The 21,077-nt window shown below is 51.5% G+C and overlaps 1 protein-coding gene across 2 annotated transcripts; it reads left to right on the top strand.

Annotated features, from left to right (window-relative positions):
- Positions 1–9,144: 9,144 nt before the first annotated feature.
- LOC141747481 (nucleoside diphosphate kinase 3-like) lies at positions 9,145–19,162 on the top strand. Of its 2 annotated transcripts, XR_012588745.1 has the most exons (11): positions 9,145–9,260; positions 9,806–9,936; positions 10,563–10,664; positions 10,980–11,092; positions 11,542–11,679; positions 13,997–14,388; positions 15,468–15,562; positions 15,848–15,994; positions 16,430–16,533; positions 17,104–17,879; positions 18,494–19,162. XR_012588745.1 is itself a non-coding variant. In XM_074597765.1 (5 exons), the coding sequence occupies exons 1-5, from the start codon at positions 9,215–9,217 to the stop codon at positions 11,657–11,659; spliced, it is 510 nt and encodes a 169-aa protein (XP_074453866.1). In that variant the 5' UTR covers positions 9,145–9,214; the 3' UTR covers positions 11,660–13,196. The 2 variants fall into 2 exon arrangements, 1 of the variants encoding a protein (XP_074453866.1); XM_074597765.1 differs by lacking the exons at positions 13,997–14,388; positions 15,468–15,562; positions 15,848–15,994; ... (1 more) ...; positions 17,104–17,879; positions 18,494–19,162 and having other exon boundaries at positions 11,542–13,196.
- Positions 19,163–21,077: the final 1,915 nt, after the last annotated feature.

The following is a 21,077-nucleotide window of genomic DNA, read 5'->3' as shown; positions in this document are numbered from 1 at the left end:
GGGCCGGGCGTTCCCCGGGGCGGCATGAAAGACATGGAAGCAGAGCATCCAGAAAAAGGGGCAAAGAACATCTGGTTCCCTCCTTGCTGGAATACTGTAGCCAAGTTTGAAATGCTCTGTAAGCGGATGGGTTAGGCATCTGCTGGGTTTAGTTGGATACAAGGGAGTCTTGAGACATTGTATGCTTGGGTAGAATAGGTAGGGAGAGGTGCTAGAACAAGCTACTTTGGTGAGAACAGGAGTTGCAAACTAGAGCCGAAAGACGAACTGAGTCTGCACAAAGACTGAGTTCAGCCAGCGGACACGGTGAGGAAGACTATCGACGACCAGCAGAGGACCCTGGCAGACCACCAATGGACATGGATGCGCATGCGTCAAGGACATTTACATGTATTAATGAGTTCTAGGTGATAATATGAATATGGTAATCACTTCTGGGAAATGTGATGAATATGTACATTCTGATTGCTCACGACCTTTGTAGTGGAGCAACTCAGCACACACACTGGGCAGAGCGATCCCCTGTGCGCCCAGTGCCGCAATAAAGAATGCCTGCTTTCTAACACTTGTGGAATAAATACTAAATTGGCTAAAAAATACAAAAGTACAGCATTGTTCACACATTAAGGTAAAGTATAAAATCAAGAGGCTTCTGAGGTAGAAAATAGCCGCAGCTGGCATGAAGGACACAACATCTGTGGTTCCCTGATAAGCTACATGAGGTATGGGACGGGATGCAACTATTCCGCGGCTTTACTTTATGATGTATATCGGATATGGGAATGGGATGATACCATGAAACAGATAAGCTGCCAATTGGATGCCCGCTCGATACTTGGAGCCAACATTTCATCAAATTTTGATGAAATGCTGTCCTTTGTGCGAACTTTGCTCATTATAATGTCATTATAATACCAAAACACACCTCCATCCCAAAGGCTACCCGCCTCCAAGGTGCGACCACTCCTTCTTGAGTCTGCGCCCTTAATTTCTCTTAAACTATACCTTTAATTGTGAAGTGAGATATTTACACCAATGATGATAAAAGTATGTATGACTAAAGTCACTCAAACTCCACCTTGAAGATAACAAATAGTATAAAAATAGCCCGAGAGAGAGGGGATACCCAGGGAAGACACCATCACAAAGAATTCCATCACTGACTTCTGGGAGCAGTCGACGGGCTGAGCCTCTCTTCCCCCCCATAGGGACACCTTTGGGTAAGACTTAGATTATACCGAGTGCTTCCTCGGGAAACTTAAAAATTTCTCTAGAGACTCTCTTTTCTACATTTAGAGCCAGGCTGTATCGTTTATAACTTTGTCGCGCGTTTTGTATATGTAACAATACTTTTATTCGCACGTGCTTTGCAGACAGTGTATTTATCACCGGCAATCCTAAGAACCTATATATCTGTTGTTTAAATAAACTGCACTTTTTTTTAAGTAGCTAGTCATTTTGGTTTCTCACTGAACGCGACCAAAGACTCGAGAGTGGCCGTGCTAGTTCACGAGCACGACTAGACTGAAGGTGTAGTCCACTATTAGTGTATACAAATCGTAATAGATTAATACATATTAAACGCGATTGGACTGATAGTGCTGAATTGGGCATCACTCAGAATTTAAACCTAGCCGCACCTAGCCTCCCACCTCGGTGAGGAGTGTTAGAACACAAGGGGGTTTATTTTCTGCCAAAACCGCTTTGCCCCTTTTCACGCAACAACACTCCAAAATTGAGTCTTAGAGAGTCCTTAATCACCGGCTTACGGTAACACTCCAAACAAGAGGTTTGTTGGTCGGAAATAATATCGGAGTGGAAACAGGTGGTCCTGTTGATTTTTGGTTCGTATTGGCTGTAGATATGGGAAACGCCAAAGGGATCAGTTCATTGGGAGCAGTAAGTCATGAGAATATTTCCTCGACTGACACCTCTCTGTGTTCAGAGGGGAGGGAGGGCTGGAAGGGGGGAAGAGGGGCCTCGAGCCTGGGGCTGCTTGGCCTTGGGGCACAGCCCACAGGCACCATGGCAAAGCTGTGCCTGACCACCAGTAGAACCCGCCTTCTTGCCACAATGGTCTTCACCCTCATACGTCGGGAGTGCTGCCAGTCTCTGATGGGCCACTGATTGGCCCCACGTGGCAGGCTGGGTTCGTATTGGCTGTAGATATGGAAAATGCCAAAGGGATCAGTTGGTTACCAGTTCATCTGCCCCTTCCGGCTGGTCACAAAAGGGGGTGGCTCAGTAAGAGGACACTGCTCTCCCGCAACTCCCTTCCCTTCCTCCCGCTCTTCCCACATCCCATCAGTGGCCACTGCCAGACAGGAGGCTTCTGCAGTGACTCCTGTGCCACCTGCTGGGAAGCCGGACAGGAGGCTGGTGCTCAGTGACTGTGAGAAACACTCCTTATCCAATAACCACGGCTCTGGCAGTGATCGATACGAAGCACATTTTATTTAAACACTCTTGCAAGCATGGGTGACCTAGCAGGTAGGCACACCAGAGTTCCCGAAATAACTTCTTTTTATTCCCTATTCCTGGCCGAAGTTTCCCTCCCTTGTTTCCCCATTGGCTAGGTATTGCTGATTGTATTATTCCACACGTACTTTTCTAGTTAGCCGGCAACACAGATCGCGAGGTCTTCCATCCACAATACCACCAGAGATCCACCCGAGGCACTCGTAACGCTGAGTAGTTTCCCCTTACCTCCTTGGTCACATTCAGAGTTTCAGCGCGTGGGTGAATTCCCCCACAGGTTTGGTAGCATTCACAGCCTGCCGTGAGAGGCACGCTGTACGGTTACCAATTGCTGTGGAAAACACTGGTGGCACATTAACATCTCTGGACTCCAAGGTAGGAAACAGCAAGGAACGTGAATGACAAGGCTCATTTTCCCAGACAGTCTTTTCTTGGTATAATGCTATCATACACCACATCCCTACGGAATCTTTTGTCCACCCTAAGGGAAAAGGGACGATCTGTGCTGTGGGCCTTCCTGAGGCAGAAGCACAGCAATTGCTTTGGTTCAAACTATTAATGGTATATTTCACCCATTCTACCCGAGCATTCATCTCACCGTACCCTGTTTCAGTCTCAAATGTTTGTCTAAAATGTTTAATCTCGGTAACCGTTCCCAAAGCTGGATCATTCAGTGGTTCCTACTGTTGTATTACTGGGAGTTTAGTAGTCATAGTTGTCCCTTCCGCTTGACAGCTATTTTCTAGTACGGCTATTCTAAATCTTCCCTTTGGATCTCTTCCAGACACATCTGCTCCTATTCCATGTATTAGGTTAGCCATAACATCCGCCTGGGTCATCCATGGTCCACCCTCCAATTTGGGTGGTCCACCACACTTCACTCCATTGTTCACAAGGTGCAGCCTTGGGACCCTGTGACCCTCCAAATTTCTGGGCACGGGTACTTGTTTTCGCTACTCAACTGTCTTTGGGCCTCTACTTCCCCACACTTCAGTACTTGACAGGCATCCAAGCGTACGGTCTGTGGGGTATCTCCTTTAGTGATGTTTATGATAAGCCTAACCGAGTAATCTGGGTGTGCACTTGGTAGATGATCTGGGCATACACTCCAGTTTCCTAGTGGGAAGCACAACACCGCCCCTACGACCAGTATCATCGCAAAATGCCTCTTAAAATTCATGGCGTACACAGATTTATAGCTCCCAACTGGATCATCCTGCCTCAACCCACAGCTTACTGTCTTTTTAGGGTTACTCGCAGCAGGCTGTCAGTAGAATGTCACTGTTCTACCGGATCTGTCGGTGGGGGTTCAACTGGTCCTTTTAGCTGAGTGTAATGAGTCCAGCCTTTTCCCACTGTCCTTACTGCCATTTCAGTAGTGAGGAGTACTTGGAATGGTCCTTCCCACTCCGGTTGGAGCTTACTCTCCTTCCAGGATTTGACTAGTACCCAGTCCCCTGGTTTATACGGATGGACAACAAATTCCAACGGCGGAGTTTGAGCAAGGCGGCCTTTAGTTCTAAGGAAAGAGAAAGAAGATGACAGCTCCAGTATATATTTCTTAAGGAACTTGTCCTTGGTTTCAAATATGGGCACACTTTCTCTACTTCCAGTGTAAGGTAGTCCAAAAAGCATTTCATAAGGCAAGAGACCAGTATCCTTTCTAGGGGAGGTCTGGATTCTCAACAGTGCTATTGGTAAACAATCCATGGTAATTTTGTCTCAAGAACTAATTCACATAGTTGCCTCTTAATGGTTTGATTCATTCTTTCAACCTTTCCAGATGATGGGGGGTGCCAGGGAGTGTGATAATCACATGTTATCCCTAAACTTTCCATCACTCCCTGTACCACCTTGGAGGTAAAATGGCTTCCTTGATCTCAATCCACATTTTCCACTATTCCATACCTAGGAATTATTTGCTTATCACTCCTGAAGCTGTTGCAGAGACTAAGGGATAAGCTTCCACCCATCCAGTAAGGTGATCTACCAGGACTAAGAGGTACTTAAATCTGCCGACTGGTGGCAGTTCAGTAAAATCGACTTGCATACTTTGAAATGGCCTTATACCCTGGTTCCCATCCTCCTGGGGATTGTTCTCTAAGGGTCTTCTTATTTATTTTCTTACAAATAATACACCTTTCGCAGATTTGCTTTGCTACTGTGTAAATGCCAAAACATCCACACTTCCACAAAACTATATCGCACATTGCTTGCATTCCCCAATGGCTTCCCTGATGTAACACTGCCATTATTTCTCTCATAGTTTGTTTGTTAGTTAACCATTTCCTTTTCATCAGGCAGAATCCATTTACCATCTTTCTCCACTGCCCCTGCTTCTGTCATTGCTTCCTTTTCTTTTTTCGTGAATATCAATGGGGTTGTTACTGTCGGTACTTAAGAACAAGATTATAAATCTTGATTGTCCCTTGCGCCAAAGCTGCCTCTTTTGCCACCTTGTCTGCTGATCTATTTCCCCCTGCAGTAATTGAATTGCCTCTCTGGTGGCCTTTAACATGTACAACCACTATTTCACTTGCTATTAATATATTTGCTAACACCTGTTTTACAAGTTCTTCATGTACAAGTTCTTTCCCTTTGCTATTTATTAGTCCTCATTCTTCCCAAATTTTATCAAAGGTATGCACTACCCCAAAGGCATAACGAGAGTCTGTATATATTGTTCCTTCCCCTTCTCCAATTAATTTTAGTGCCTGGTTTAAGGCATACATCTCACACATTTGAGCAGACCATGCACTAGGTAATTTCTCAGATGCTTTTACTTGTCTCACTCCATCCACCACCGCATATCCATTACAACTCTTTCCTTCTATCACTCTTGAAGAACCGCCTACAAACAAAAGAAGATGCCCAGATAGGGGGATACCCCTTAAGTCAGGTCATATCTTAGTCTGGTACTCAATTACATCTAAGCATTTGTGTGTAAGTTCTTCATCCTTTGCCTCTACTTTTCCTTTCCACAAAAAGCTCGCTGGGTTAAGGCAAGAGCTGGTAGTTAAAATCAAATCATCCTTTTCAATTAAAATTGCTTCATACTTCAGTATTCTTGAATCTGTTAGACATTTTCCCACAGTTTGGGCTAAAATGGTTTTGACTTGGTGGGGGGTGCTAACTTCTATCATTCCCCCAAAGTTAAGCTTCCTGCTTTCTTCTACTAAAAAAGCAGTTGCAGCCAGTGCCTGCACACATTCAGGCCATCCTGGAGAAACTGGGTCTAGGAGCTTTGACAAATATGCTACTGGCTGTCATTTATCCCCCCACTCTGGAGTTAATATTCCTAATGCAGCCCCTTTGTCTACAGTTACAAACAGTTGAAAAGGTTTCTGCAAAGAAGGTAAGGCTAAAGCTGGACCTCTAATTAGGCTCTGTTTTAAATCTTTCACTAAATTCTTCTCTTCTGTCCAAACCAATCCGTTTGGTTCTTCAGCTAACAGTTTGGAATATAGTCCTTTAGTCTTTTGAGCACACCCCTCTATCCACAGCCTACAGTACCCAGTCAGCGCCCAAAATTTTCTGAGTTCCCTCTTGGTCTCTGGCAGAGGTAAGTCTACTGTTCCTTTGATCCTTCCAGGATTTATTTTTCGACTCCCTTCACTAACTAGATGTCCCAAGTACTTCACTTCTGTTTCTACATGTTGCAATTTCATTTTTGAGACCCTCAAACCTTGCTGTCCTAAAAAGTTCAGTAACTCATTTGTGGCTTCTTTTATCCTGCCTTCTTCCTCCCTGGACACCAATAAGTCGTTCACATACTGAAGCAGGGCTACTCCCGATGGAGGTTTGAATTGTTCAAACACTTGCTCTAATACTTGCCCAAACATGTTAGGGGATTCTGTAAATCCCACAATAGTAATACCTTACCAGTGAACCTTGAGCTGCTAGTAGGAGTGGCCAGGGCAGTCCTCTTCCCCATTCTCTTCCCCTGTTTTTCACCCCTCTTCCCCGCCCCCAAGTAACAGTCTAAGGGGTCCCACTTAGAGGCTTCAACTTCTTTGTTGGTTGAAACACCAGCGACAGTCTGGGCTGGGAACATATAAGATGGATTTGGGCATCCCCGAATCCTGAATCTATTCATCTTGACCCAGCAAAAAGCATATTCACTCTCCTCTAATGAGGGTGGTTCCTTATTATTCACATACATGTTTAAAGTCTGACAGACCTAATCTTCATCAGATCCAAATTTGGGCCAAAATACACTAGGAGGTCTTATGGGTTCTTTGGTCCAAACAAATTCAAATGCAAATGCAAACATGTCCCCCTGCGACACCCCGAAGATCCCCCGTGATGGACACGGGACCTCCAGGACATCCCTGCGATCCTCTAAGACAGACACAGGTCCCCTTAGGACACCCCTGGGATCCCTCCCAGAATGTCCACGCCCCCCTCCCCCCCCCTCCCGGGCCCTGGCCACCCCCACCCCCCCCCCCAAGATGCAGTCCAAACAAAACAACAATAAGGTATCATTTTCTTTTTATCACTTGTACAGGAAGAATCATTCCAAAACCTCAACATTCTCCCAAAAGGACTGTCTGGGGGAATGTTCCCGGGGTCTTTCTTATTATCCCCTTTCTCATCCCTAGGCCTAGAATTCTTATTTCCCATTCTAAACAGAGACTTTTCTTACACCTCTTCCTTTCACTTTGTCCTTCTCTGGCTGCAGCCCTCGTGGGACTACAGAACCGCAGATCCAGACTCCACACTCGCTTCGTACCGCAGTACATCTCAGTCACTCACACACATCAAGTCTCTTAGAATGTCCCCGACCACCAAGGTAATACTCAGACAATCGAACTTTCTTACCTTGCTCCATGCACGGAGTTGCCTGGTCATACTCTCTATGCCTACTTTGCCACCTTGTGGTTTATATGGTCTGCGGCTTAACGAGTCTTGGGATCCTGGTCAATCCCTTCGGAGCTCCAGGTGACGGTACACAAGACCGTTGAAATCAACCGGACGTGTCTTCCTGTCCTTCGGTGACAAGGACTCCTGGACGGGATGACTTCGGATCTTGGAGGAGCCCCCAAAATTCTGAGAAACGCTCCTTATCCAATAACCACGGCTCAGGCAGTGATCGATATGAAGCACATTTTATTTAAACACTCTTGCAAGAACAGTGTGACCTAGGTGTGACCTAGCAGGTAGGCACACCAGAGTTCCCGAAATAACTTCTTTTTATTCCCTATTCCTGGCCGAAGTTTCCCTCCCCTGTTTCCCCATTGACTAGGTACTCCAGGGTTTACAGCCTGTCCGATCACCTAAAACTACTTCCGTTCGCTCCGCCTCTGTTTACTTCTCCCCGTCACCCTTCCTAAACCTCTTATTTCACCTGTTTATTTCTTCCTTTTTTTGTTGTTATTGCCCACGGTTGCTGGTCTCAGTTAAAAATTCATCCTCCCATTAAACTACCGATCCAGCATAGACTGGTTTCTCCTTTGTCTAAAGGATGAGCTTTCTTTTCTCCAGCTACGTCATTGCAGACTGGCCAAGTTGTTCCCCTGCAAAAACAATACTTAGATTTTTCTTGCAGGAGCTCGCTGACCCAGAACTAGATCAGAAACATGGGCTTTATAAGGACATGCTCCCAGAGCCCTCTGGGGCTGAAGCGCTGCCCTTTTGCTTTGGCAACAAGGCCCGGAGAAGTTAAGAGCCCATGTTCAAGAGGTGACAACCTGGGTCAGTCAGCCCCGGAGCTGGAGGGGTTGGTCCTTCTGGGAAAGTAACAGAAGATTGGTGAGGAGGATTGTAAATACGCTCCCATGACTTGCACCTGGGGTGTTGGAAAACACATATATCACACTAATCATTGTTTAGTCTTATGTGCTTGACAAGCAGAACATCCACACTTAGATAACGCAGGCCTGTGATGGACTCAGGAGCGCCTTATCAAACATGCCTGAGATTCCTGCCCTGCTGTCCGAGAAGATCAAAGCGCAATATGCCTGCTTCAACCCCTGAAATACAGGCAAGAACAGCAGGTTCAAACTCTCTCGCTAGCAAGGGCTCTCGCTAGCAAGGACTGAGCCCCGCGGTGCCTGCATTCCCGCTTGCTGCTTCAGATATCCCCCAGTTCACAAGGTATCGAGATTAAATTTACTCTTTGCATTTCATCTGTGTTTTTGTGGTTGTTCCTGCATCCTGCCCGTCTCGGCTCACACAGTCCTCTCTCCATGATGCTCAGGAACGAGGTGGGGACCACAGCAGCTGCCCACGCAGTTTAACTGCTGCGGTCACAACGGAGATACGGAACCAAAAGAGCCTAATAAACACCCAGGGGCTGCGTGGGCCCCAGGCCCCGGGTGTCCCACCCCGCACAGGCCTCCCCGGAGGCCCCCCGGGCCGCCCCAGCGGGCTCGGCCTCCCCGGCTCCACCCCGAAACCCCCATGCCCGGGTGCGCGCACACCTCCGTCAGCCGCCGGCACCGCTCCGGCCGCTGCTGCCGCTTCTCCAGCGCCTCCTGCTCCTCCCGGCTGCAGCCTCCCTGGGGGCCCTCGGCCGGCCGGGCCCGGGCCGGCTCTCGGGCTCCGACTCGGAGTCCGGCCAGGCGCCGGCCGTTACCGAGAGCCGGCAGGCGGCGCCAGGCCCGGCCCGTTGCCATGGGAACGGGGACAGCACCACCCTCTAACGGGCCCCGCCGGCTCCTGGGCCCCGGCACGATCGTTCCGCGGGGGGCGGGTGTCGGGGCGGGGGCTCGGCCCCTTTAAGAGCGGCGCCGCCATGATCTGCCTGGTGCTGGGGCTCTTCGCCGGCCTCTTCCAGAGCGGTGCGGGATGGGACTGGATCTCGATCTCCCCTCTATCGCTGGGTCCCTTCTACCGCCGGGACTAGCCCCCCTCCCCGCCCCGTGCCGGCGCGGGCCCTCCGACCCCCTTCTACCCCCGGGGCTGGGTCCCCCCCGGCACCAGGCCGGCTTCTCCCCACCTCTGTGCCCCCCACTCCGGGACTGGGCCGGTTCCCCCACACCGTTCCCGACCGGGCCGGGCCCCGGTTCCCCCTTGTGTCCCACCCCCGGGGCCGGGCCGGACCCCCCACCCTGCATTCCCCCCGGCGGGACCGGGCTGGGACCCCCCCTATGCCCCCGGGGTTGGGACCCCGCTCTCCCTCTGTGCCCACCCCGGGGCCGGGCCCCCCTCTGTGTCCCTACCCGGGGCCGGGCCGGGCCGGGTCCCCGCTTCTCCTCTGCCCCCAGGCCGGGCCCCCGCTTCTCCTCTGCCCCCAGGCCGGGTCCCCCCTGTGCCCCCGCGGCTGAGGGGCCCGGGCTGGTCTCCTTCCCCCCTACCCCCTCACACCTCCGCCCTCTCCCTGCAGCCTTCGGCGGGGCCAGCGAGCGCACCTTCGTGGCCATCAAACCGGACGGGGTCCAGCGGCACCTGGTCGGGGAGATCATCCGGCGGTTCGAGAGGAAGGGGCTGCAGCTGGTGGGGATGAAGCTCCTGCAGGTGGGTGAATGGCCCGGCCTGGCAGGGGTCGTCCCTGGTGCCGAGGGGCCCAGGCCGGAGCAGGGCCCCGGCTCCGCCCGTGAATCCTGGGGAGTTCCTGCTGGGGAACAGCCTGCTGTTGTCCTTTGGGCAGCACATCCTCACAGGTTGCAGAGAGGGTGGCTCCCAGGTGCCGAAACTGCTGCTGGAGGGGTGATGGCTGCTATGGGGAGTGTGGTAGCCCTTTGTTCTGTCCATGCTCTCGTACGTGGCTGTTGTAAATGGGCCGGTGTTGCTCCTCTGACCTAGAAGCTTCCCCCCTCCATGGGGGCTTCTATAAAGAGATGCCCCCAGAGCCCTCTGGGGCTGAAGTGCTGCCCTTCTGCTTTGGCAACAAGGCCTGGAGAAGTTTGGAGCCCGTTTTCCCGAGATGCCAGCCTGGGCCTGTGAACCCCGGAGCTGGTGGAGTTGGTCCATGATGCTCAGGCTTCAGCAAAGTAAAACCATTTTACCCCTGGAAGCAAGCGTCCGTGCGGGAGCTTAGTTACAACACACACTGTGCAGCTTCAGCTCCACCTCTGAGTTGCAGACCTTGCCCGTTTCCCCCCTGCTCGCAGCAGACTAAGCTTTGTGCTCTTTGTGCTCAGGCCTCGGAGGAGCTGCTGAAGGAGCACTACATCGCCCTCCGCGACCGTCCCTTCTACAGCCGGCTGGTGAAGTACATGAGCTCCGGGCCCGTGGTGGCCATGGTGAGTGCTGGCCGGGTTCTCCTGAACCAAGGAACAGAAAGTAAGCGCAAAGTATAAGCAGCAGTGGCTTGTGGTACGATGGAAACAAGGCAGCCTCTCTCTTCAGAGGGCCTCTCGAAGCTGTACTGAACTGCAGGGGCATTTTGTGTGGTAAATCAAATCCACAGACAATTCTGATTATTTTCCAAAATGAACTTTTGAAGACTGTTTACAGAGAGACCCTTTCTTGTCTCTCTCCCAGGTGGATCAGGTGGGGAATTTAGAGGACAGCCAAGATGAACTGTGGAAGGTGACTCTTGTTTTGCTGCCCTGTAGGTCTGGCAGGGCCTGGATGTGGTCAAGACAGTTTGCACAATGATTGGGGAGACTAACCCAGCCGAATCCAGGCCTGGCACCATCCGAGGAGACTTCTGCGTTGAAGTCAGCAAGTGAGAGCTTTGGCTTTTTGTTCCCTCAGCTTTTGTTGAACGCTGCTGGATTAGGTTTCTGTTCTGTGGGGTCTGATACCAAACCTGCTTCAGTGGACCCACTTTGACAGAGGAAGGGGGGAACTCTGGAGGCAAAACTTGAATTATTAACATAAAACAAGGCAAGCCCCAGGTAAACAGCCACTTGGAGCTCCTCTGGTACCAAACAAATGTTCCTCATCGTAGGAGGGAGTGCTGGGAACTGGCAGCTCCTGCATGTCCATGACCTAAGCCATGATCAGTGTAACCACGAATGAGCTGGAAGGAGCAGGGCTGCGGGGCAGGAAAGAATGTTGTTAGGAAGTCACTGGCTCAATTGGTTTAATTAAATTGGTCAAGGTGAAACTTTCCAAACTGCAGCTTCCCTTTCCCTGCTTAGTGCCGGCTGATCCTTTTCGTTTTCCCCACAGGAATGTGATCCACGGCAGCGACTCAGTTGAGAGTGCCCGTCAGGAGATCTCCCTCTGGTTCCGCCCGGAGGAGCTGACTTGCTGGGAGGACACGGCCGAGCACTGGATCTACGCGTGAGAAGAGCAGCCCAAGGGGAAGTATGCCTTCCTGACCGGGCACGGGACGTTTTCATCCATTTCATCGCAGCTACTTGGGTTGGCTCTGGATCCTGCTGCGGCATCGCGTGCTGTGGTGGGGGTTTCTGTTCTGCGCATGGGTGGAGGGGTCCTGGAGCTGGTCTCTGTGTGTAACTCTGTGGCTCAGCTCCCTGCAGGAGAAGCTGTTTCTTTATTTTATCTCTCTGCTATAGTAAGTAGTTGGTATTGTTGCTTTGTTTGCTGCAGCGTCTTAAATCCTGAGTCGCTCAAGGTGATTTATTGAAGTGAAAACTGGGCCCTGGGCCCTTTCCTGGGTGTTCTCAGACCTGCCTGGCACTGGAGAATGTTGTGCTTCTTGCTGCTGGGAGGGGTGCTCTGGTCACTACAACGTGGTGCAACTGATGTAATCTACCTGCATTTCTGTAGGGTTTTTCACCAAAGGCTTTTAAAGAATTTGGCTACTATAGGATAAGGGGGAAGCCTCCCCATGGGGTAAGAGCTCATGCCAAGATAAGGAATGAAGGACAGGACAAACTGCTCTCTCTCCCTTGGTGGGAGTGCTGTGTGCCAGAGCTGGTGCAAGTTCACCTGACTTCAGACATGATTATTGAGTCCATGGAAGGACAATTCACCAAATGCTGTTAAACGCACAGTTTCTCTGACTTTGATTCCTGGCTGCGGGTGCTGGGAGTGAGAAAGCAGCTTTGCTAGCTCTGCCCTGGTTCTCAGTGGGCCTCCACTGCTGGCTGCATCCCTGGCCTGGCCCAGCGCCGTCGTTCTCAATCCATGGCAACTGACACAGCAGCCCTGTGCAAATCACAAGAACAGAAACGGGAGAGTGAGGTGGGGATGTATCTGTAGATTTGGGCTCAGGAAGGACTAGGAGCACTATTTAGTCCTCTGTCCTGCACAGTGCAGGCTGCAGAGTCCTGGCACTGAGCTCTGGGAGGTCCTGCGATCATCCTTGTCTGATGGTGGAGCTTCCCTGCTGGGAAGGTTTCTGGAACAGTTGGACAACACCTTGACCCTGTTGTGAGCTCTGCCTGGAACATCGTACTCCTCTGAACTGTTGTCTGAGTTCCCTGCGCAGCCTTGCTGGGGCCTAAGGGCAGGGACAGCGATGTTGCACCCTGCTGTGGAACAGGGTGGAGTGACGCCCAGGGAACAAGGTCCTTTGCTGTGTGTGGGGTGAGGCGTTTTGCCCGTGCCCCAAAAGCCTGTCTTTCCCTGGACCCCCAGCTCTGTCCCTGCTGGGGATGGAACGCATGTCTCTCTGCGCTGGCCCCCAGGGTGCTGGGGCTGAGCTGGGAAGTGCCAGCAGTGGCACAAGGACGAGCACTGAGGGGACGGAGTCACTCTCCCCAGTGACAAGGTTTTCCTCAGCTGCAGCCTGAGCTCCTCCTGCCTTCAGGGCCCTCTCCAGGCGCCTCTTTACAGCTCTAAATATGTGGCAGATTCTGTTTGTTCTCATAAATCATCCATTTGCTTTTTTTAATAATAAATTCCCCTGTCTCGCCTGCTGGTTATTTTCCCCAGGGGCTGTGAGGGTGGGTGGTGGCCGGCACCCGGGTGCCCTGAGGGGGCCTGTGACCGAGTGATGCTGTCAATCTCGGCCCGCTGCCGCCATCTTGTCCCCGCTGCAGGTGTGAGGGCGGTGGTGGCAATAGGCCTGCCCTCGTCACGTGGGCGGGGCTGGGCCAGCGTCGACTGGGCGTGGGGCGCGTGCCTTTGTGACACCGGCCGGCTTTGGCGCGAGGGCAGCGCTCCTGCACTCAGTCGGCAGCAGTGAGTGGAGGGTCCTGGCCTGGCTCCGCCTGGCGGCCTCCCACGGTCCCCGCGTGGTCCAGGGCCCCGGTGCCCCCCAGCCCCGTGGCCTGCTCCCCCAGCCAACTCCCCCTCAGCACAAACTCCCCACTCACCCTATAGCCCTGTGGCCTGCTCTCCCTCGGCGCGGCCGGCTCATCTCTCCTCAGCACCAGGCTCTCTGCTCAGCGCCCCTGCAGGTGCTGGGACTGGGTGGCTCTCCCAGGGACAGGGGTGTCCAGGCCTCTGCAGCGGGGGAGCTGCCTCCTGGCCTGGGGTGACGAAGCCCAGGCTGGTGTTTCTGTCCAGGGCTGCCTAGTCGTGTCCCAGCAAGTCTGATGGGGCCGTTTGGTTTCCTTGACAGCGGTGTTTCCTTCAGCCGTTAGGAATGGGGCGGTGTGGGGTGAAGATGGAGACCTGGGGGTGGGCAGAAGTGAAACCGGCCAGGGGGGGTGTGCCAACATTGGAGGGAATTCTGGCTTGAGGAATGACTTCTTTCTGTCTTTCTCTTTAGTGATTGCAGCGAGCGCTAGCAGCACAGGCCTTTGTCATTTCCCAGGAAAACTTCAAACTTGTTCCACTGCCAACGTCCTCAGTTCTCCTTAACCAGCTGGTGAAATCCACATCCGTGCCGCTGGGGGAGACTGGTAGGACTTGGCTATAGCCATGACTGAGCCCCACAGGGTTTCATTCACCACTCTCCATGGTCCACTGAGCAGCAGCTTCTTGAAAAGGTCTCGGAAAGACAATGGAGAACAGCCCCAGGACTCTGAACCACCTGCAAAAACTGTTTGAATCACACTCAATCCCTTCGAGCCAGATCACAAACGTTGTCCAGAATTTTTCTACCCAGATCTTCTGGAGAGTTGTCAAGAGACCGTAGAAGGTGGTTCTTCCGGAGACGAGGTAAGTGTGTCCTCGTGGCCTGTGGGGAACCTGTGTTGTATCTGAAGATTTCAAAGGCTTTTTCAGTGTTGCTGTCTTGGGGCTGTTTTGAGAGGTGGCTCTGTGTTTGCTGTGAGTTGTCGAGGGGCGGAAGGAAGGTGGTCAGGCGTCCCGCAGGCAGGAGAACAGTCATCCAGGCAGGGGCCATCCTGGACATGGCCAGGACAACATCCTGGTTGTCAGGCCACACTGTCGCCAAGTGGCCACTTTGCCTTGGCTGAAATTTCACATCAGAAGGGTGATGTGTTGGTGGCAGAATGTAGGATGTAATGCCTGTTTAGTTCTGAATTGCTTGATCTAAAGGGATTTCTGGTCCCTGGCTTAGGCTAGCAGCTGTGAGCAGCTCTTTTCCAAAGAGCATCAAAAGGAGGGATGCTTCTACGATACGTGGCTGCATCTTTTTGGGGACCCTACTCTACTGCAGGGGACTATTTCCACCTTAGTGTTTGGCATTGCTTGATTGGATTCTCCTCTTTTTTCCTATTGCTCTTCAGATCTGTTTAGCAGTCAGTTGGTGGTTCATGACACTTTTTTGTGGTTTTGTTTTGAGAGTTGGGAGAAGCAGAGACAGGTCCAGAACTAGCTGAGAGAGCACCCAAAACCTAGAGACACTCTCAGACTACTGTACTAAAGGTTAATTTGTCTGAACTTCTCTGCCTTGTTGCTCTAGCCCTGATGGGTTTAATGCATGGGCTTTTGGTGGCATTGTGACAGGATTGATATTGAGGTTTTTGTCTCTCATTTCTACAGAAGTCAGGCCCTGCTGATCCCTTAGATGATGACGAAAAGGAAAGGCAAGAAGTGGAGGCTCTTGCTAGGAATATTGAAGAAAAATATGTATGTTTTTCATCTTCATATTATGTTATTCCTCAGAATTGGCAATACTTTTCAGCTGTCAGCCAATTAAGACTGGTTTTGTTCTCAAAAAAGATCTCGTTCTCTTTTCTGTAGTGGAGCCAACATCAGTGTCCTGTATTGGGGCCATCCCCGTGGTAACTGGAAAAGAAAGATGAACACACTGTCAATCTTTTATTGTTTAGGGTGGCAAGAGATGTAGGAAGGACCATATTCAGGACTTGATTGACATGGGTATGGATACGACGAGTCTGACTCCTTCATCGATAATTCTGAAGCAGTGAGTACTGGGGCAGGAGTGAGGGTGGTGGCAGGCAGCTGCCGGGGGGGCTGATCTGGCACTTGGGGAGCACCTGAAGTGGGTGTGAGCCAGGAGTGTGCCAGGGCTGGGGAACGAGAGCTCCTGGGGCAACTGTGTGGCAGGAGAAGGCTGGTTAGCAGGCGAGTGCGCAGCCCCGTCTGTTCTTGGGGGACCACAAGTCCCACTCCATTCCCCAGGCAGCTCAGCTACAGACTAAAGTAAGAAAGCTTACAGTGCCAATAGATTGTCCTCTGTTATTTCCAGTACGATGAGTTTCTTCCAGCTTCTCTTACTACGGAGTATGGAGGGTTTTACATCAATTCAGGAACACTGCAATTCCGGCAAGCATCTGAATCGGAAGATGACTATGTTAAAGAGAAGAAGAAGAAACACAAGAAGAAGTGTCCCAAGGTCAGCAAGGCAGCTTTCTTGATGATTTCCTCTGTTAGAGCTCAGAGGGTTTGCTGCAGGAAAGTGTATTGGCATTCAAAGTAGGGAGAGATTTGTGAATTGGTGTGGACAAAATGGGGATGAGCACTTGAGATCCCGTGCTGTCCTCGTATTTGATAGTAAAATGAAGCACGTCTGGCATGGATGAGACTGCTGGGGGCTGCCTTGTTCCTTGAGTAGAGGTGACAGCAGCCCCTTGTCACCCTGGAAAGTCACTTAGCATTATGGGGATGGATAAACCAGTGTTCCTCTTCAGTGGCAATGTCTGTTGGAGACGGTCCATTTTCATAAAGGGAGCTGAAAGGGGAAAGAGCAGGAGCACTGGGCATCCCTTCACCTCCCATTGTCCGTAAGCAGGAGACGCTTTGATTCTGACTTGCTTTAAACCCTCTCCAGGAGTGGAAGTTGAAAGATGGAGGTGAAAAACTGAAGAAGAAGAAGAAAGATGATTCTTACGACAAGGAAAAGAAATCCAAGAAGTCTAAGTTCCCAAAAGCTGGGTAAGGAGCGGGAGGGAATGCTTACTGCTCGGCTCCTTGCTTCAGGGTTACAGGTGGCATTTGTTTTGCTGCAGTAGTACCTGTTGCAGTGGGGGGTGGCTTGAGAGTGTGCTGCATAAACACCACCGGGTAAAAGCCTGTTCCTTCCAAAGTGGGAGGTAAAAAGGTGGCTGACATTGAAGAGGACTGGACCCAGTACTGACCCCTGGGGAACACCACTCATCACTGACCTCCAACTAGACTCTGTGCCCCTAATCACCACCCTCTGAGCTCTGTCTTTCAACCAGTTATCTATCCACCTTACTGTCCATTCATCAAGCCCACTCTTCCTAAGTTTCCCTATGAGGATGCTGTGGGAGACCATGTCGAATGCCCTGCTTAAGTCAAGGTAGACCACATCTACCGCCCTCCCCTCATCTATCCATCCAGTCGTGCCATCATAGAAGGCTATCAGATTAGTCAAACATGATTTCCCCTTGGTGAATCCATGTTGAGTACTTCAGATAGCTTTCTTTTCCTCCACATGCCTTGAGATGATGCCCAGAATGAGCTGTTCCATCATCTTTCCAGGGATGGAGGTGAAGCTGACTGGCCTGTAGTTCCCCGGCTCCTCCTTCTTGCCCTTTTTGAAGACTGGAGTGACCTTGGCTTTCCTCCAGTCCTCAGGCACCTCGCCTGTTCTCCAGGACCTTTCAAAGATGATGGAGAGCGGCCCAGCAACGACTTCCACTAGCTCCCTCAGCACTCTCGGGTGCATCCCATTGGGGCCCATGGACTTGTGAATATCTAATTGATCTAATTGATCCCTCACTCGATCCTGCTCTACCCAAGGGAAGTCTTCTTCTTTCCCCGTTACTTCCCCCAGTGCCTGGGACTCCTGAGGGCTGGGCTGAGCAGTAAAGACCGAAGCAAAGAAGGCATTCAGTAACTCCACGTTCTCCGCATCCTCTGTCACCAAGGCTCCTGTCTCATTCAGCAGTGGGCCCACAACTTCTCTGGTCTTCCTTTTGCTTCCAATATACTTGTAGAAGCCCTTCCTGTTGAGCTTGACATCCCTGGCCAGGGCAGCCTTGGCTTTCCTTGTTTCATCCCTGCACGCTCTGGCAGCATTCTTGTAATCCTCCCAAGGGGTCAGTCCCTTCTTCCACTTATTGTAGACTTCCTTCTTCCGACTGGGTGTGGGATGACCTGAATAAGTCAACGGCCACCCTGCTGACCTGTGACAACCGCAAGGTGAACATGGAGCACAGCTGCAGCACCGCCGCCATCCAGGGAACAAAGAGCTGGGGGACGGGCAGCGCTTCTGGGAGATCAAGATGACCTCCCCGGTCTACGGCACAGACATGGTACATGGGACAGAGTCGCTTACGGGCAGGCAGAAATGTCCAGTGCTCTTTGAGCATGCAAGCACCTTCTCCAGCAGTTCAGCTGGGCCCCATCACTTTAGGAAAGGAAATTGGAGCCGAGAGCCTTCAACTCCGGCCTGAAACCTTTGACTTTGCTTCACCAAAACCTCTGGGTGTTTTGGACTGTGCCAAGAAGAGGAGGGGAGAGCCAGAGGTGGAGTCTCAGTTGTGTTTTGTTGCTTGAAAAGACACTAAGCTTGTGCTCTTCTTCCTGGGCGGAGCGGCTGCCTGTAGCATGCAGCTCTCGGAGCAGCTCCCCTTGCCTGCCTTTTGCAGACCCCTTAGAACCGGTGTGTGACCCTCCAGGGTGCCCGGCTGCCAGTTGCACGTCACTGACTGGGGGTTTCCATGCCACTACCTGTGCTCTGGCATTGCAAAACCTCAGCTTTTCCCTTTTCTTTGCCCACTCTGGGGTGGGAGGGCCGGGATCAGGCACCAGAAGGATTTTTTTAGGCACTGAGCGGGGCTGTACCAGTGGGAACTCGCAGTGCGGGAGGTGGGATGAATTCATGGAAAGCAGGCTTTCCACTCAATGCCAGTTTTTGTTGTTTAAGGACTACTGCATCACAAGGGAGACAAAACAAACTTCTCTTCAAGGTTTGGCCAAGGCTCCATCATCGGAGTGCATTTGGACACGTGGCACGGGATGCTCACATTCCTCAAAAACCACAGGTGCTTATGTGTCGTGGTTTAACCCCAGCCGTCAGCGAGCACCACACAGCCGCTCGCTCAATTCTTGCCTTCCCCATGCGAGAAGGGTTGGGAGAAGAGGGAGAAAAGGAGGGGAAAGGAAAAGGAAAAAAACGGGTACAGTGCTGGGTTTCATCTTTTAGTGTGTGAAAGGTGTTGATATCACACTGATATTTTGCTAGTGTTTTTCCCAAGTTTGGAACTCTTCAGTTGTCCATGTTCTGCCAGCGAGGGCAGGCACACAAGGAACATAAACCAGAAGACACGGAGGCTCCAACTTGGCTGAAACTGCAAATCAACAGGATAAGCGCCTGCCTGGACATGGAAAAAGAATCCAATAAGATGTCAGAAGACCCCAGACCAAAAATCATCACTGGACTAAAAGACGCGTGGACAGTGTGTAGATCACAAGGGTACCATTGCCCAGGGATTTCTTCGTTCGGGGTCCCTCTCTTTGGGGGCACCCAGCCTGGGCTGTCCTTGCTGCTGTACCTTCCAATTACATTAATTATTTTATAAAATCCGATGCCTGAGACTCTGCCACGGGAAACCTGGGGTTGAGGAGGAGGAAGCGCACCTGGAGTAAGCGTCTGTGACACCAGGAATGGTGTGTGAATGCTCAGGCAGCAGCTTCTCCTTTAGCACAGCGCCTGAGGTGGGACGATCCCCTCCTTCGCCCAGCTCCTGATGCTGTGCTTGATGCCTCTAGGACACGACTGGCCCTTTGGGCCACCAGGGCACGCTGCTGACTCCTGTTCAACTTGCCACCAACCCAAACCCCCCGAGCTCTTTCTGCAGGGCTGCTCTCCAGCCTCTCCTCCCCCAAGTTGTACAAATAACCAGAACCCCATCCCAGGTGCAGAATTTAGCGCGTGCCCTTGTTAAATTTCATATGTTTGGTGATTGCCCAGCTCTCAAGTCTCTCCAGATCTCTCTGCAAGGCCTCTCTACCCTCCAGGGAGCCCACAGCTCCTCCTAGTTTGGTATTGTCAGCATCCAGATCATTTATAAAAGCACTAAAGAGCGCTGGCCCTAAAATCGAGCCCTGGGGAACCCCACTGGTGACCAGCCACCAGCCTGATGTCACCCCCATCTACTGTAACCCTTTGAGCCCAACCTGTCAGCCAATTGCTCACCCAGCATGCGATGGACTTGTCTCGCTGTGTGCCGGGCAATTTATCCAGGAGGATACTGGGATCCTGGAGTATCAAAAGCTTTGCTAAAACCCAAACCCACGACACCTGCTGGCTTCCCTTGGTCAGCTCAATGGGTGACCTTGTGTTATGGTTTGAGAAAACCCGTAACAATTTATTGTTGTTTAGACAATTATTCTATCACCCGATGACCCCTCCCCACCCAGGAAAACAAGGAAACATGGGGGTTGAAATATAAATAGATTTAATAGGATAAGACTAAATAATTAATAGTAATACTGAAGAACCAGTACTGGTCCTGATACTAATATAAGATATACAAGGATTATCCTCAGCCCATTCCATCACAGGAAGCTGCGCACTCCCCGCAGGGGACAGCAAATGTGGGACACTGCAAGCGCTGCGGCTTCAGGAGGAAGGGAAGGGCTCAGGGCTCCAGCACTGGGGCAAGGAGTGCTCAGGATGGCAGCCAGCAAGGAAGAGAGAGAGAACTCCTCAGCAAACTTTCTGATTTATATTGATTGTGCTGTTCATGGTATGAAATAGTCCTGTTGGCAGCTCGGGTCGAGAGCCTGGGTCTCGCTCCTCCTCATCCCTGCAGCTGGCATTCTTGAAAACACCTAGCCTAGCTGGTTATAAGGTAAATATTTTCACAAATTCAGACACTAGAGTCTTCTATGCAGTCTTCCACGGTGAGAAGGAGAAGTTAATCCTGTGTCTCTCAACCCAGGATACCTTGTCATAAAAGGAAATTAAGCTGGCTAAGCAGGACTTTCGCCTTCCTAACCCATGCTGGCTGTGACCAATGACTGCCTTGTCTCTCAAGTGTTTTTCAGTAACTCCCAAACAACCTCCTCCGTGATTTCAATGGGCGCTGAAGTGAGACCAACAGGCCCGTAATGACCAGAGTCTTCCTTCCTACCCCGCTCGGGAACTGGGACGTTTGCCAGCTCCCAGTCGAAAGGGACCTCTCCAAACTCCCCGAATGATGGCAAGGTGTCCTGCAGTGACACGGGCCAGCTCCCGGTGCCCTGGGACGGATCCCACTGGTCCCCAATGGGCTCAGGCTGAGAGTTCATCATCTCCCTTCCACGCTCCTACAGCCCGGGCTCCGAGGTTCCCAGTGCTCACAGCCTCAGTCACAACTCCCACCGCTTCCCTGCTCTGTCGCCACTTATAGTCACCCTGTTCCTTAAGTTGTATTTAGTTCTAACAATAAATCGGAGCTGCTTTAAACGCTCCCGGGACGCAGAGGGGCAGGATCAATGCAGCTTCCCCGCGGCAGGAGCCTTCC

This window comes from Larus michahellis, chromosome 8 (assembly GCF_964199755.1).
Source record: "Larus michahellis chromosome 8, bLarMic1.1, whole genome shotgun sequence".
NCBI lineage: Eukaryota > Metazoa > Chordata > Aves > Charadriiformes > Laridae > Larus > Larus michahellis.
This window is presented reverse-complemented; position numbering and strand designations above follow the sequence as displayed.